Source organism: Sabethes cyaneus, chromosome 2 (genome assembly GCF_943734655.1).
Source record: "Sabethes cyaneus chromosome 2, idSabCyanKW18_F2, whole genome shotgun sequence".
Lineage (NCBI taxonomy): Eukaryota > Metazoa > Arthropoda > Insecta > Diptera > Culicidae > Sabethes > Sabethes cyaneus.
Window position 1 is genome coordinate 61,884,578 of NC_071354.1, and position 16,795 is coordinate 61,901,372.

Genomic DNA, 16,795 nt, shown 5'->3' on the forward strand with positions numbered 1-16,795 from the left:
AATATACTCGAGACTCGTGCAAGTGCTTGCAAGCTGCTAGGCTGCTACTTACTAATATGAGTAGGTACTGCTGGATACATAATCTCTCGATCACGAGATTTGCGACCCTGTAGATCGACGTAGATAGCTAGCGTTTGGAACACTAGCAGATATTCTCCGTGTGCTGCAATATTGAATACTGTGTTTAAATACGACACACGTGCACATTTCAAAACATACCGTTAGAGCCTTGGCCTGATTGTAATTCAATTACTCGCCATGCATCCACGCCCGAGTACGCTAGGAAGTTATTCAACTGGTTTTCCGGATGTACAAGAGCTGCAAAGGCATAATTGTAAATGAAGCATATTCGTATAGTTTTTAAAATCACTGCAGCTTACGCATGGCTTGAGCCTCTCCTTGCAGACAGTACGCTGTGAAACCACTCTGATGGCCTACTGCCAGCCGTAAGTCGGAGAGAACCTGAAGACTTTGCACCGGGTAGGCCACTGTAAATTCGCACATTTTATGGTGACGACTGCGATTTCTGTTAACAACGTACACCACAATTTGCGAAGTATTTTGTCGTTTCAGTGCAATAACGATACAATAAACAGGTTGCGGTCCTCGTTCGATAATCCCAGTGCAGGCGGTGATGCAATTCTTTGATTCCGCCACCTTTATCCATTCGACATCCGTCGCTTCCAAAGCCCGAATCGGCAAAAGTCGCAAATGGCGTTGCTTGCCGCACAGAATTACCAACAATTGCTCCTCAGCAATATACCACAGTTGATACACCTTTTTACTTTCCCCTATCCGAGCAATCTCGCTACGATCCAAATCCAAACAAAACAAACCATCTTCCGTTCCCAGCAGAATACGATCGGGATCGATAATAAGCGCGCTCAGCGCACTTCTAATGGCGGACAAGGAACTATCCAGCACCTCTTTTACACGGAATATCGCAGTATTGGGTAAATTATTTCGTTTCAATATTCGATGCAATTCGCTAAGCGCTACCACCCATTTCGCCTTTTCTGATTCGGTATCCGCTAACATTAAAGTTTGAAGCGAGGTACCACCGTCCAATAGAGAGGTTGTTATCTAAAATGGAAGAATGTGTGTTGAAAAAGGTCAAAATTCCGTACAAACTACGTAAAGATACAATGACACAAGTGCTTACCCTAAAGATACAAGGAACGTCTTTTTTAGCTGCGTGAATAACATCACTTTCACGAACTCCGGAAACACCAAATTCTGGGTCTCGCATATCTAATACCTAAGATGAGGGAAAAGTTCATGTAAGATTACTATTCAAACAGAATAAGATTTACTGAACACCTACCTGAGTAACATGAACACTTGGTAATGCACTGCGATCGGCGGTGATGTCGTACAGAAACAACTTAAAATCACAAACAACAACAAATTGTCGCACCCAGCCACGCTTGACCGCACCCAGCTTAGGTACCTTCACATAGCCCTCGTAGGCCGTTCCGATGCCTCGTGTCGGATCGATACCGAGCGGTCGTTTCGTTTGATCGGAGGGTACCGGGCATTGTGTGGGCACCTTCTGGCAGCAGATCATGTGGCAGGCGAAACCGCACAACTCGCACACCACACCCTGCCGCGTTAGACCAACCATTAGCGAGGTGCAGTGGTTGCACTTTGTAGGACTAGAAAACGTTCGCACCAGAAACTGGTGCACCTTCTGTTTGGGCATCATAACGCTGTGCATGCTCTGGAAAGAGAAAAATAAAGATCAAGATTATACTTTGTTTCTGAGGTATCTGAAAAATTAGCAAACTATAATGTTAGTGTTTGGGAGATTACTCAGAAATCAATTGCTTGAAGATCAGGGATTTATTTATTTTTTTTTTATAGTAAACAATAGCTTTTCTGATTTTCGTCTTTGCACAAAATTCGAATAACTATAGAAATACTGATCAGTAACATTAAACAAACGCGAGTTAAGCCCACAGTTTTCCATTCCGGGGAAGCTTAGCGACTCTGATTTTTTTTAAATTTTTCTAAAGAGTGTTATGACCAAGATTTGAGCGATTATGACCAAGATTGGGTACTGAACCACTGCGTCCATTATTTTGAACTATTGTGGTATGGAGGAATCTTTGTCGACTACCCAAAGCCTGGATAGGGGAGAAATCGATAGCCGGAAGCCGCAGTGGTGACCGGCAGTATCAAGCGGAAGCCCCAACTTTCGGTCTGAAATGTCGGAAGCAAGGTGCAACCTTCGTCTACACCGGTGTTAGGCTAAAGATGACTCCAGATGGCGTCGGTAACCAAAACAACTAAGTCCCGGAAGCTGTACACAATGATGCTGACAAGGAAGTTCGATTACGTAGTGACGGCGAACCTGCGTCAAGGTAGACTTTAAACAGCTTCCTGGAGAGGAGTTCTATATGGCAGGCGTAAGAAAAACACACAGCCATTTGCAAGTATATTGAGGTGTCGAAGTTCTCTAAAAAAATATCTAGGTTGGCAGGTGCTCTGTATCTGTGGCTGCAAGAGCGACAATGAATTTCTTTGCAACCGGGACCGTCAATCAGGAAATTTACTTGAACGAGTGTTGATCTATTGCGGTATCGCCCGCACCCACTATCCTCGCTGCTAGTATTATCCTACATTATAGCCGTCCCGAGGACGAGGACTCATTCGTTCCTCTGACCACTACACTTAACCATAGAAGGGACTTTGTCAAGAGGCTTCAGTGGATAATATAGAATTCAGGGTGAAGGAATGGTAAATAAAGAGCCTGAGAATAAAACCATGCACTTGATATCGAATGGTCTGATTCTACAAACATTCTCACGACCACTCGCTTACCTCGGTAACCTAGACTCGGTAACCGTAGTAGCCGCAAGGCTACGGAGCCCCCCAATTTGACACTTTGAAAAATATTGGGCTATTATCAAGTGGAACCACGAAAAACTTTGGAAGTGAGAAGCGACTTTACAGAATTTGATGGCACGTGTTAAACGAACAGCCCGTCAATTCGTAATCGGTCAACTGGAAGCTTAGTTCACTACGCTCGATGCTTTATTCGTACTGCTAAGCCCTCCCCGCAGCGAAGTTTAACTTCGTGAGGCATTACTTTGTGAAAAAGGCGAGAAGCCTGGTTTCGGCCGCCTGACGATGCTGAAGAAGAATACCCAGAATAAGACGGCATCATCGTTCCGTCTCGGACCAAGAGGTCAGAGCAACCAACCAAACGGTGATGTACCTGGCCAACCTACTTTGGTGCTGGACAACAACGACTGGCAGAGGACCGAGTACTTTACGTCCTCCTCCAAGGAGGTAAGTCTTGACGTCAAATATATCTTCCACATTAAGTACCCGAGGATGATCCTTCTGCCGCCTTCATCAAGAAGTATCGCGCGTCGGAGGATTTGGTCTTTTTGCCGGCCCTGGCCGGTAAAATCAAGAAATCACTGGCGCCATTACATTGCATTATCTTAGAGTTTCTAGGTTCGGGTCTCATTAGACAATCTCGAAATAATTATCTAAAGATTTTTCTCTAAAAATTGTCTTATCCGATGAAGCGCTTTTTTCATTAGCAACTAATCTATTAAACAAAAATTCCGTTGCAGCTAGAACTCGAAAAACTCGTACGTCATCGTTGAAAGCACAAAGAGAGAGTTAACTGTGACGTGAGGTGTGGTCACATCGATTGACTAGTTTCCTTCGCGAGCAGCACTTTGATAAACAGATGCTGACTTTTTGAACGGAAATTGATTACACGGACTTTACCGATCTCTGGTTTCGGCAGGACAGCGCAACATGCCATAACATGCCGTCAAACAAACGATTTTTGATGTAATAAATGATAAGCCGTCGCGTGATAAGCCGCCTTGGCGATATCAATTGCTCAAAAAAACCTAACATCAAGTTGCCTAACTTTATAAGATTAGTTCATGGTTAAAAGCAAACTCAAAATAAACTTACCAATGAATGGTCACTAAGGTTGCTCTTCGAGCTGGACAGCGAATGGCCCCGGTTATCTTCGACGTCACCCTCTTCGCTTTCCATCGAATAGTTGGAGTGATGCATCTGATGAATCTGCTGCTGGTTGCTGTAAGTGTGCGACTGTTGCTGTTGTTGTAAATGTTGCTGCTGCTGGTGCGCCTGCTGTTGCTGCAGCTGCTGATGAAGCGAGGACAAACTCTGATTATGTTGGTTCATTGGGGTGTTGGTAAGGTTGTTAGATGAAGAACTAGTTGAGGTTACGTGCTGACTGTTCTGCTGGGACGGCTGCGATTGAAACATATAGTAATTTGTTTGACAACATTTTGCATCCAAATTATTGTGCACTTACCATATTCACGGCTAGTGTTGAATTGGTGTGCGTCGTGGAGCTGGATCCCCCGCCTGATTCCTTCAGGAAATGATCCAAATAGGACATCTGCGAAGAAGGTCTCTCCAAAACTATTGCGTGAAGTTTGCAGACCACCGATGACGTAATCAGCGTTTTCGTTACCGGTTTTTAGTATGTAATCGTCGTGATTAGAGCAGTGTTATTCCGCAAACACGGGATGAGTACAGATTTAAGAATTTGGTTGTAGTTTCATCCAATTAGCGGTTACCACCATGTTGGCGATAGGGCGAAACCAATGTGAAGATTGTTGTTTTGATTAGACACAGCAGCATCGCAGACATGCGTTTATGTAATTTTTATAGTTTTAACAGTTGGCACATCACAAAATAAGAGGCACGGCGCAGATTATGTATGCGGGTGTTTGTTTGTGGTTTGTGATTTTGGCATGAATACAAGAAAACAGAAAGAGAGAAAACGCATATGTTAGCAAAATGTGTGATTTCATACGACAAATCTACTATTGATAGGATTAACATTTTATCTTGTTTGATAACATGAAGAATTGTGAGCCGAAAAAATGTATGATGGCTGATGCTAAAAAACAAGTATGAACTGATAGGTAAGTAGTTTAAAGCATTAGCTCAACAAACTTCGTCCTGCTCACTGTTCAAGCATTATTCGTAGCCGCGGTTAGCTGTTTCAGAGATATTAATGACTAATGACTCCAAGTGTCACTAAAGCAGTGCTAATTTAGAAAGAGTTCCATCATTAAAACTAGTAACTTCAATTTGGTTTAAGTTTTGGCAATACATTCTAGCACTGCTTTAAGACTAGAGGACGCTTGAATCGAGGTTGATCTTTTGTACTAAGTGTCATGAAGATTGTTCAAGGGTTGATACTAATGAGATCCATCAAAGTTCGTTTCTGGCTGCAAGGAACAGCATTTTGTAGCAATTGAAGCTGACTTTGCATAGATAACAATTCTATCTTCGGCGTGTTCTACATAAATATTAACATAATACAATAAAATTAAATACACGCATTGTTTAAGGATAAATCTTTTATATTTTCATAAAAGAAACAAGATGGTAACATATTGAATCCGAGCTTTTTAACACAATCAATTTATAAACCTACTTAAGCTGCATTGGTCTTGAGAAAGCTAAACTTCAAAATAAAACTACAAAACATAACTCTGAATAGTTAACAGCTTGTAACATTTTGAATAAATGTACGTTATGACTATCGTAAATATCACTGAAAAAAACTTTGTTTTCTCTAATGTTAACGCCAAAAAATACACAACCAAAGCGTGGTGCTTGTTCTGGTAGCACCCTCATTATTGCATTCAATACAAATGAACGAAACTTAAAGTCTAAAAAGTTATCATAAATTTCAACTGATCATTGTGATGTTATTTTTTACCATTGCTTGTTGAGGTCCCAAATGAAGAACACCTTATACAGAAGCTCCCCTGATATAATACTACTACAACTTTTACCTGAATATCTTATTAACCTCGTCAAAAAATGTAGAAATAAACCATCTAAAGACGATTGCCTAAACCATAATTGATTCGGGATAACCTTATGGTTTGGTTTTACTCTTTGAAATCTAATTTTTAATCGAGAAACATTGTATCAAAACAATAAAAATACGAGAAATTTTTAATTTAACATTCTTTGTGTTGAACAAATAATTCACAATTCTTTTTTTTACAAACTTTTGAGAAAGAAAATGAAACACCAAAAAGTGAGGTAGTAAGAATCGAAGAAGCTTTCTCGTGGTTCTTCTACAGCAATAGGAAAAACATCACACTCAAAATTTTAAATGCCCCTGGTAAACGAATTGTGATGCGGTGCTGATTTTGAAAACCACTGGTCATCTAAAAATCAGCATTTACGATGCCGTCTCCTTCTCCGCCTTTTCCTATTGCTACCTTTTCGATGACTTTTCTCAACAATTAGAGTTTTCGATTGTTGATCTTGCAAACAAAGGACTAGATTTTCGTTGGGAGTTGGACCATTTTGAACTATCCCATTCGACACTGTGTTCTTTGGTTGTGTAGTAGACACTACTTGTTCGTGTACTGGCTGTAGTTGTGATTGATAACTTGTGACATTCAATAATTGTGACAGTATTTCGCGTATTTTGGAAGTGGTGTTGCATCCGGACCGTAGACCGTAGAATTTGGATGGTGCCATAGCGGGGGGTGGCAGTTCGGTGCCTGTCGTTGCCGCTATTGGAGTGAGTGTTGCTGCGGCATGAAGCGGTTGTTCGTTTGCTACGCATGCATGCGTGTAAGCAATGAGTATTGACGGATCGGTGGATGATGACAGGCTGTGGCGGCGGTTATGGTCGTTGCCCATCCGCATGGCCGCGGTCGGAGTCGAGTGAGAGTCGATTATTTTTCTGTTATTTTTACTACAACATTCTTTGAGTTTATGATTGTTACATAGATCTGGAAAAAGAACAATCGTAGAATTGCTATAGACGTGCGCATAACGTTAACGTTAAGGATGATACTGGTTTTAGCGAGGTGATACTTGCTGAATTAGTTTCTGCCGAGTTAGTTTGTTTTCAACGGAGAGCGCATATTTTTTGTTGACTATTTCTAATGAGATCTGGGATTTTTTAATGCATAAGTTCAAGCGTTTCATGTATATTTAATAACAAAAAGTGCGGAATGATTGATGACAGTAACTAAGCTCAGTGATGTTAACATCAAAAAACGCATTATGTAACAAACAAGACCACTAATTTGCAACTTGTAATTTTCTTGTTCAAGTCTAACTTTGAATAAAACAATTCAAAACATGTTTCTACTTAAGCCTCGAAGGGTTCTGTTATTTTCAATAAATAACTTCAAAATGACTGTATGACTTTTTCGCTGATGGTTTAATGAATGAATAAGTGTAAGCCAAAAGATATTCGCTCTCCGGTTTACGCTACTCACAAAAAAACGTAGTCACATACAGAAAACAGTGAAAAAGAAGATAAAAAGGAATACGAACTTAAAACTAGAAAATACACAAAGAAACTTAACTTGATCTGGTTCGGTATCTCTATCAAAAATGGTAATAGGAACAAAGATAGCAAATGACAAAAAGAAAAACACAAACAAAGTAAAGAAACACAAAAATCAAGTAACACTCAAACTCGTCAAACAAGTGATAATAAAAATATTACGTATACGATTTGAATAGATAAATCAAGATCCCCCAGACACACGATGTAACACCAACCCAAACAGAAAAATTTCGTCTCATCGCTCGACTGCGTTGATCTTGCTGCTGCTGCTGTTGTTGCTGCTGCTGCTGGTTGTTCTGCGGTTGTGACGAATACTGAATTTGAACATCTTGTGCCTGATTACTTGCAGCAGTGCTGGCGATGGTGATGCTGGCGTTTGGGTTAGTATCAATAGCGGAGGTAGTAGTAGACAGAGCATTACAATCAATGAAAGTACACGTGGTATTATTGGCCGATTGAATGATATTTGCACTGTTATCGGTCGTGATGGCGGTGCTGTTATTAATACTAGTGACCTTTGGTGTCGCCGAGGCAGATGGTTGTTGTTGTTGTTGCTGCTGCTGATCGTCAGTAACTTCACAACTATCCATTGGATGATCAACGGGTGGTACGTCCGGTTCAGTCACTGCAATTCTAGTTTGGTTAGCATTTTTATCCAAAACTCGCGGTGCAACACTAACGCTGCTGGTAGTAGTTTGATTGTTATTCAACCGATCGAGATCATGCGAGCTTTCGTCGGGTTTCGTTTCCAATGCAACAGGCGAAAAATCGATCACTTTCTGGGTATCCTGCTTTTGCTGGTGATCCGTTGCCGTCAAATGGCACACAGAGTTTGGTTTATCAGCAAACTCCTGCTCACTCATTTCTGACATGTACTTACTCAGAACTTCCCGTTCGAAATCCGTCAGTTCGCTTTCATCGTCATCCACCGGAGAGGTTTCACTTATCTGATCAGGTTCTGCCATAAACTCTTTTAACAAGTTTTGTACCAGTGCCATATCACTATCAGATTGAAGTGGAAGTTCATCTACGGTTGCACTGTTGTCCTCCATATCTAGAATAATAAGCGGTTCTTCTCTATCGCCAACGTTGCTCGGCGTTTGGCTAGTTTCCGATGCTGCTACATCGGATGGGCTGTACTCATGCTCACCGGTACTGGTGTTGTCAGAGGTTGTGATTGGTAGTATGCTGGAAATTGCTGCAGTCGTACATGACACAACAAACATCATAACGATCAGTATGAATACATTTATATATTATTTGCGAGAATGAATGCCAAGCTTCAATATTACCAGTAACATCGAAACATAGATCGGTTATCTAGTTACTATTTGAACAGTAAAAAACGGATGATCACGGTTAAGCAGTTCAAGACTAACCAACACACTATATCAACAGAAACTGTTCTCATCCGTTTACGATTAAGGGCGACGAAAAGTGTTCATCTTATTGGTAAGTTCGATTGGTAAGGTAAGATTTAAATATTGTAAGTTTTAGCAGTTTGAATCATCCATAGTTAAAGGACTTATTTATTTTGTTGCTTAAATTACGCTATTATTTTTTGATTTTTATTTAGCCTTGACCGCATATCTCTAATGAAATTATAAATCGTGTTATCCCAGGTAACAATGTGGGTTTTAATACACTTTTACAATCGTTTTAATGGCGAATATTGGTCATGAATACCTTCATAAAAGTACAGTAAAACGCAAAATATTACTTGAGGCATGAAGAAAATAATCTGACCATTGATTTTTTCATTAGGACTTAAGACATAATGCGTGAGTATCCGGCGTGTTGAGAACGAGCTTTGTTTTGGTTTTATTCTATAACGGAAATTTCTATGATGGTTATAATTCCCCCATTAGAATCAAATTGAGTGTAAACTATTCCAATGCTGTACACTATACACTATTTAACGTCAATATTAACTCGACAAACTATTCTCTCCATTCCGACTATCTACATTATCACAAATTCGACAAAACACATAAATTTAAATTGTTTACATAAGACATCGTAAAGCACGAAAACCGCATTGCAAATTCCCTCTTTTCTAAGCAACGATAAGCTATAAGAAGAATACTCTTCGTTAAAATTAGCTAACACTGACACTTCAGGTCATACTGTAATGCATTTAAAGATTCCCTGAACTAAATTAGGAAAAGGACAATCTTAGTGCTCTACTGCACTAAATAATAATAAAAAAAATCGATTTTTTCTATTTTGCAACTTTTTCAACAGAAATTTAACAATTTTCTCCAACAGCGCTTATTTCAAAAGTTCATAATTCATAAACCAAGCATCGTGTAACATTTTTTTTTTTTGGAAAATAAAAACAAATTTTCTCAGCAAAATAGAAAAAAAATCATTAAATTTTTCATTACTAATTTTACGTTTTTCCATGGCAGAGAAAAAGCCTTAAAAAACAATCGGTAAAATGATATTCTACCCCAAGGGAACCAAATAAGTTTGTAGTACATACTTGACTTAAGCTTCAAGGCGAAGTGCTGATTTCACGTCTCCAATAGGTTCAATAGTTTTGTAAATCTAAACTAAGGGAAGTTTAAATATGCAATAACTTCGCTAGGAAAGGTCCCAAGACCGTGTTTTGAGTGCTTGGATAATTGCTTAGAACCAACCAACGAAAGTAAAGTATAAAGGTCTGTGAGGGGCACGAATGCTGGGGAGACGTAAAACAAATTTATAATGTTTGTTAGATGCGGTCGCGTTTAAATTTTCCAAATACCTATGCCCTGGTTATCATTTGTATCAGTTTCTTAAAATTAGTAGTTCCATAAGGATTTTAATCACCAAGCCACAAACACAGATCCTTTAACACTTTCATATTATGAGCGGCATTCATTCAAACGAATGTTCGTGTATTTTCAAAATGAAAGCGAAAAATCACCAGGAAAACGTTCCTGTTTTTGCTCATTTGGACCACAGTGCGCACTATTCGTTCCTTTCTAATAAATGAGCTGTACCAAAAAAATCTATAAAATTCAAATCTCAAAGTCAAACCGTATATTGTCTGTACTTGGGAAGCTGAGAAAACGTGTAGGAGAATGTGGGGCAAGATGATCACCCTGATTTTTGGACGTCTGTTTCGTTCATAATGACAATTTAACAAAAACATCTCGGAAAAATATGAACATAACATAAACATATATGTTGGAACAATGTTTGCTACATTCCAGATTTTTTTTATAACATCAGCGTCACCTAATTTAAGGTTTGTGATGTAAATGATTTGTTTTATTCCAACTTTTTATTTTTTACTATGTCTGTATATGATTATTGATGAAGTGCATCGATATGTTTGTTGTGTTCGTAGCAAGTTTTAAAAGTAAAATAAATTGAAAACATAGTTTTAAGCGGAGCACGACAGCCACCTGAATAGGGGTAAGATCGTCACCAAGCATATGAACAATCTAACCTCAAAACTGTATCAAAAACGTAAACAAAGTATGTGATTAGTTCGACCAGAGATGGTTCGCAGCTATAGAGGAGTTTCTGGCCGTAAAAGCTGAAACAACACTATCTTGGTCGCAGCCATCGAAGCAGTTAACACTGGAATTTCTGTAGAACGAGCTGAACTTCGCAACACATTGAAGCGGTATTGAAGCGGCACACAAAAGGTAGACAGAGCAGCAGGAGCACAATTTGGGCCGGTACCGAAACATTTTTACTCAGCAGCAAGAGCAGGAACTGGGAAATTACGTTCTCGAAATGGAAAAAATGTTCTACGGAGTTACACCGAAAGAGATTCGGAGTATGGCATTCCAACTAGCTACATCCATTCGACTGGCCACGGCTAGCTCTGTGGGTTTAGAAAAAGCCATGCGGAGCTTTCCTTGCGATCTCCAGAGGCCACATCAGCAGCGCGGGCACAAGGAATCAGTCGAATAAACGTACATGATTATTTTGATACGATGGATGATACCAAGTTCCTGCCTTTACATTTCTTGGTTTCATCAGTGCTCCGGGAGCCGATGTCCATCATGCAATGACTGATTCTGTCTCAACATTTCGTTGTCTTGTCAAGCTTGTAAACGGTAACTCAAAATCCTAATCCAAACAATGGGTTTTTGTTACGGAAATCTGAACAGTTTTGTATGAATATTTTATTATAGAATTGAGCTTGTTGAAGTTAAATAAAAAAATTAAAAATATCTAGAAAAAATGAATTGTTATAATGCATTTCTATAACCCTTATCCAGGGACATTTTGCCCCGAAGGGGTGCCCATCTGTAGTCACACAGCGTACGTTTGTCTGCAATTGCACTAACAATGATCAAACCGATGTCTTTGCTAGTAAAACCCCTCATTTTATTGTACTGTTGTACAAATGTACTAAAAATGGCAGAAATAAGACATTCGGTAATTTTTCTCACCAACCTAATTTTTTTTATTAAAGTTGACACATTGAAGATCTGATCGATTGGTGCAAATGTATTGGAAATTAATCGGGAAATCGCTCAGCAACGCTCGAACCCTAACAACTTTTCGTAACGCTAACGCTTTTTAGATCCTTTGACCAGCTTCTCGTAAGACCAGCAGCATCGAAAAATGTTGTTCTACGATGCTTGGTTCAAAAGTTATGAATTTGCACAATAAGCAATTCCCACGAAAATCGGCAAACTGGAGTGTACTGGGAAAATAAGAGACCTCGATTGTTTAAAATATTAATTTTGTTCATTAGTCCATTGACTATGCTTGTACAAGAATTCATAAAATTCTGCATCCTTTCGGCCCATTTTGTACGACAATTTAATAAAATGCTAAAGCTAAAAGCAGTAAAATTATCAAGTAAAACGAACGTTATCCTTTCAATTGGGTTACATTTAAAAAAGACTCAGGCTAAAAAATTACGTTTCCATTATTATATTGTTGTAATAAAAAGATTCGATTACATCTAGAGATTTACACAACTCTTATTGTTTAGATAGGGCAGATGCTCCAGTAATGGAGGGATTATGTCGGGGGATAGTGTGTAAAGACAATTTGAACGCCCAATTTATCAGTTTCCAATTGAACTACATGATAATATGGTGCACCACAGTGTTGGCTTTAAATACATACCAAAATTATACCATTCTGCTGGTTAATATATCTAAAATATTGCTTTTCCCAACATTAGTATGAGCTCCTAAAGTAGTGGTAATGTTCCTATAATAGTGGAAAATTTGCCTATAATAGTGGAATGTTGTTTACCGCCTTAGCAACGCTTGCAATGAGCATGGCAGCAGGTGGATAACAACGTAGGCTTGTTAAAATGCTATGGATTGTTACGAATTTCTTAAGCAATTGCACTCTATTGCACTGCTGAAAAGGAATTTGTAATTTTTGCACCAGCATCTTGAATTTTAACTGTGTATCTTAGATAAAACTGTAAACAAATATATATTTAACAATAGAAAAGGGAAATTATCTCGAAATCCGCCGAAATTATGATATATTTCGAGTTTCCACCACTACTGGTACTACCACAACTACTGGAGCATCTACCCTAATGTAGTTGCAGTTGCAGGATTCTAAGCAGGCTTGTTGCGCTCTGTTACGCTCATTGGTCTGTACTGCCTCATAGAAGCAAAATCTGTAAATGACTCGTATGTAAATTTTGTAGAGCTATAATCTTTCTGAATTTCAATTCAATTCAGATTATTTTTTTTTTAATTTCTGCTGCTAAAGGTCTGTAAATTTTTATATTGATAATGAACGTTCATGTGTCAATGAATAAATTACAGCCTTACTATAGCGTAAATACAAACAAATGATACAGTACTCTATTTAGAAACGTTACATACCTACATAACTTTTCAAAATTTAGCTTCTATCTGGTAGTACAGTCCAATGCGCCTAACTGACTGCAGCAATATAATATCTAAGCATTCTATACGAGTCGCTCTGATAAATAGACGCGATAGTGAATTAGGAACAAAACGTGTGCAATGCCACAGGCGTTTGATCGTTCCGAAATATATTAATATTCAGGAATGCAGGTATTTAATCTCCGGAATATACAAAAACAACTTTAAAAATAAGCCAACAAAGCGCCACAATGACAAATGCATTATGTGGCAGATATAGAAATACTACGCGTTTTTCCTACTGGTAAACTTGGATAATCTAGCCGGATAATACATCTAACCACGGAACCAAGGGTTTATCTGTTTTGTCCCTGACAGTTGTGTTGTTGTTTCCCTAACCTTTAACTGTTGTGTGATGAAAGTGTTAATTCACTCTCTAAAGCATTTCAATGCAACAGTGCTTACGGTTAAAAAAACGGACTATCAAGAGCGTGATAACGCTGACATCCAATGAAAAGACATTTTAGGAGTAATATTCTATAAACGCACAAATTATTCTGGTGAACATTCCAGTTTCTAGCTCTGTGCTTTTCATTCAGATGAAGAATAAATAGACTGACATTGTTTTTCCGAACAACACAAAAACTTTTAATTTTAATTACCCGAATTCACACTGGACAATTGGTTAACAGAAGAAATACACAATGAAAGAGCGTTGGCGAAGTTTGGGATAATACATATATGTAGCAAGATTGTTATTATACTCACAGCCTTCATTCGATTCCAGTCGTTGCTGCAATTCCTTGATTTGACCATCTTTACGTTTCAGTTCACTGCCAATGGATTCGCAAATTTGGCGAGTCTCGCGCAAATCCCTACAAAATAAGAATGGTTTAATGTAACGTTCACATCTTACACACAGGAAATTTAATCAAGTTTTAAAATATATCGGTTACATTTTTGAACATGAATCCTAATTGAACCTTAATAGGAACACAGTAGCACTCTAACTACATGTCATATTTACATATCTATTCTCAACTTTCCAACTATCACTGACTTACTTTTGGGCGGAAACTAAGTCCGTTCTAGTGCGCGTGAGTTCCTCCGATATGAGAGCCTTTGCCTGAATCTCGTTTTGCAATGAACTCTGCAAGTTGAGCAGTTCCATTTTATCCAGTTTCTGGGATCGTCGGTTGCGCCAATTCTTATCGCTAGCATTGTGATTCAGCGAACCCGAGTGCTTCAAGAACTCAAGTTCCTCAGTCATCTTAGTGGCTAGTGCCTGCAGGTAACCACGAGCATCCTTTTCGTCCGAAACCCATTGAATGATCTCCGAAATCTGTCTCTCCCACTGACTGAACGCTTGGCGCTTATTCCTGAAGTGGCAGAAAAACACAGTAATTACCTTCAGAATATGCCAAACCAAATAAACCAATTGTTCATACCTTAATTCCTCATAATCGCTATCCATTTGCAGCCTTTCATTCTGCAAACGTCGGTTCTGTTCACTGAGAATCTCCAGATCAGAGATCATTTTCCGGTTATCATCCAGCAGGATTTTCTTTTCCCGATCATGTCGCTTGCGTAACTCCAATATGGTTTCTTCGGAATCGGTTAGCGATTCAAGTCGCGTTGAATCTAGTTTATCGCGAGCCTGCTGTAGTTCTATCTGCAGCATTTCCCGATGATTTTCGGCTTCATTCAACTGGTCCCGAAGAGCAGAGATTTCCGTATTATATCGCGATTGTTGAAGGTTTATTTTTTCACTGTACTCCACTTCTAGCCGATCGATTTCGAGCCGAATAGAATCGGATGATGAGATTCCTAGTGAATTCGAAGATCCTAAATCAGAAGAACTTCTACTTCTGGCTTCAGCTTGCAACTGGCGACAATAGTCTTCAGAACGCTCCCTCAGCTGCCGCTCTCTGGTTACTTCTGACAACAAATCCTGCAATCTTGCTTCCAGTTCACGTCTAGTTTTATCGGTCTTTCGAAGTTCACTTCGAAGCGTATCCACTTTTTGCAAACCCACCTCCACCTCCTCTTCCTTATCACGAACCTGACGGGACAATTTTTGTTTTTGTTGCCGCAAATCGGACAATTTGTCAGTGACCTCGGTATATTCGGTCATTGCTAATTTTCGTTGGCTCAGAGCATCCTTCAGTTCCTTATCTTGTAGTTTCAGTCTTTCGATTGCATCTGCATGCTCTTTCTGGAGGTCATCCTTTTCTTGTCGCAACTGTCGAATAATTTTTTCGTACTCCTTTAATTTAGCATCTAGCTGGCCATCGACCGCATCTCCCGAAACGGCGTTCCCGCTGCTTCGGACCGCAAATTCCTGTCGCTCAAAACTTTTAATTTGACTTTCCAACTCGCAATTCCGCTTTGTTAGTATATTGATTTCATCTTGCAGTTTTCGAGTGCTATCGGGACTGAGTCGTTTTTCCTCAGAACCGTGTTTGAACATTCCATTCCCTTGCTGCTGATTACCTTCCAACTTGAGCGGAGCAAGCTGTTGCTGTAATTGACTATTAGTTAAATTGCTAATGGCACGTGACAGTTTCCCCACATCCGATATGCTACTCTCCTTGGTAAACGTGAATCCAATAAAAGGCAAATGATGCCCTGAGAAGGCCGGATTCGTAGTCGGAGGTACCGCATCAGACAACTTAATGTCCGTATCATCTACGTCAAAATTAGACGTATCGGTTGGACTAGAAACCTCTGGTATGTATGGCGCTTGGCCGTTTCGTATCGTATCCCAGTCGATTCCTTCGAACCATGGATGCGTTTTGAAATCATCGATTCCGTTTTGACCCAACCGAAATTCAGGCGCACAAATTAACCTTTTTATCAAATCTTTCGCATGTTCACTAACTTGAAACTCTTCGTCATCGTTAGGAAAATCAAAACAATTCTTGTGATTCATGATTTTACCATAAGTTTCCACCAAACTCTCGGCGTAGAACGGTGTTTCTCCGAACAACATTTCATACATACAAACCCCCAGGGACCACCAGTCACATTCCGGTCCATATTTCCCCTGACCATCCTCCATCGCTCGCAAGATTTCAGGAGAAATGTAATCCGGCGTACCCACAGCCACATTCGACTGCACTGTACCTTGGGGACCAAGCTTCAAACAGGAACCGAAATCGGCCAGCCTAACGTGACCGCTCGCATCGAGCACGATATTATCCGGTTTGATATCTCGGTGAACATACTTAAGTTCGTGAATACTGTTGATGGCGAGTACCATCTCGGAAATGTAAAACCGCGCCATATCCTCTGGAAGACGGTCTTCGAATTTACTTAGTAACGTCAATAGATCTCCCCCACAGTAGTAATCCATCACGAGATACTATGAGTTAGATAATGCATCAAATAAATAAAATAAAAACACATTGGTAAAAAAAAATTCCGAATAAAGATCTTAAGGATTATTTGTACTACACATAGTTCGTTCACTTACCAAATTGATATCATCCTGGAAGGCATAGTGCAGGTTGGTAATCCATCTTCGATCGCCAAACACTAGCACATCGCGTTCCTCGCGAAAGCACGCGGTTTCGGCTCGCTAAAAACAATAATAGGGAATTATTTAATAGAAAATTGGCACAATAATTGAACATCGCAA

The 16,795-nt window shown here is 39.5% G+C and overlaps 1 protein-coding gene across 9 annotated transcripts in view; it reads right to left on the reverse strand.

The window, feature by feature from the left end:
- Window positions 1–16,795, reverse strand: part of LOC128736994 (serine/threonine-protein kinase Genghis Khan) — a 49,811-nt gene that overhangs the window by 3,204 nt on the left and 29,812 nt on the right. For all 9 annotated transcript variants that reach the window (XM_053831522.1, XM_053831521.1, XM_053831520.1 and 6 more), the window contains 11 exons: window positions 16,631–16,735; window positions 14,604–16,519; window positions 14,220–14,534; window positions 13,924–14,030; window positions 4,313–4,422; window positions 3,943–4,248; window positions 1,325–1,720; window positions 1,163–1,258; window positions 381–1,083; window positions 220–318; window positions 53–163 (listed from right to left, as the gene is read on the reverse strand). In XM_053831522.1, coding sequence (XP_053687497.1) covers window positions 53–163; window positions 220–318; window positions 381–1,083; window positions 1,163–1,258; window positions 1,325–1,720; window positions 3,943–4,248; window positions 4,313–4,422; window positions 13,924–14,030; window positions 14,220–14,534; window positions 14,604–16,519; window positions 16,631–16,735 — 4,264 coding nt within the window. The remainder of the gene's footprint in view (window positions 1–52; window positions 164–219; window positions 319–380; window positions 1,084–1,162; window positions 1,259–1,324; window positions 1,721–3,942; window positions 4,249–4,312; window positions 4,423–13,923; window positions 14,031–14,219; window positions 14,535–14,603; window positions 16,520–16,630; window positions 16,736–16,795) is intronic.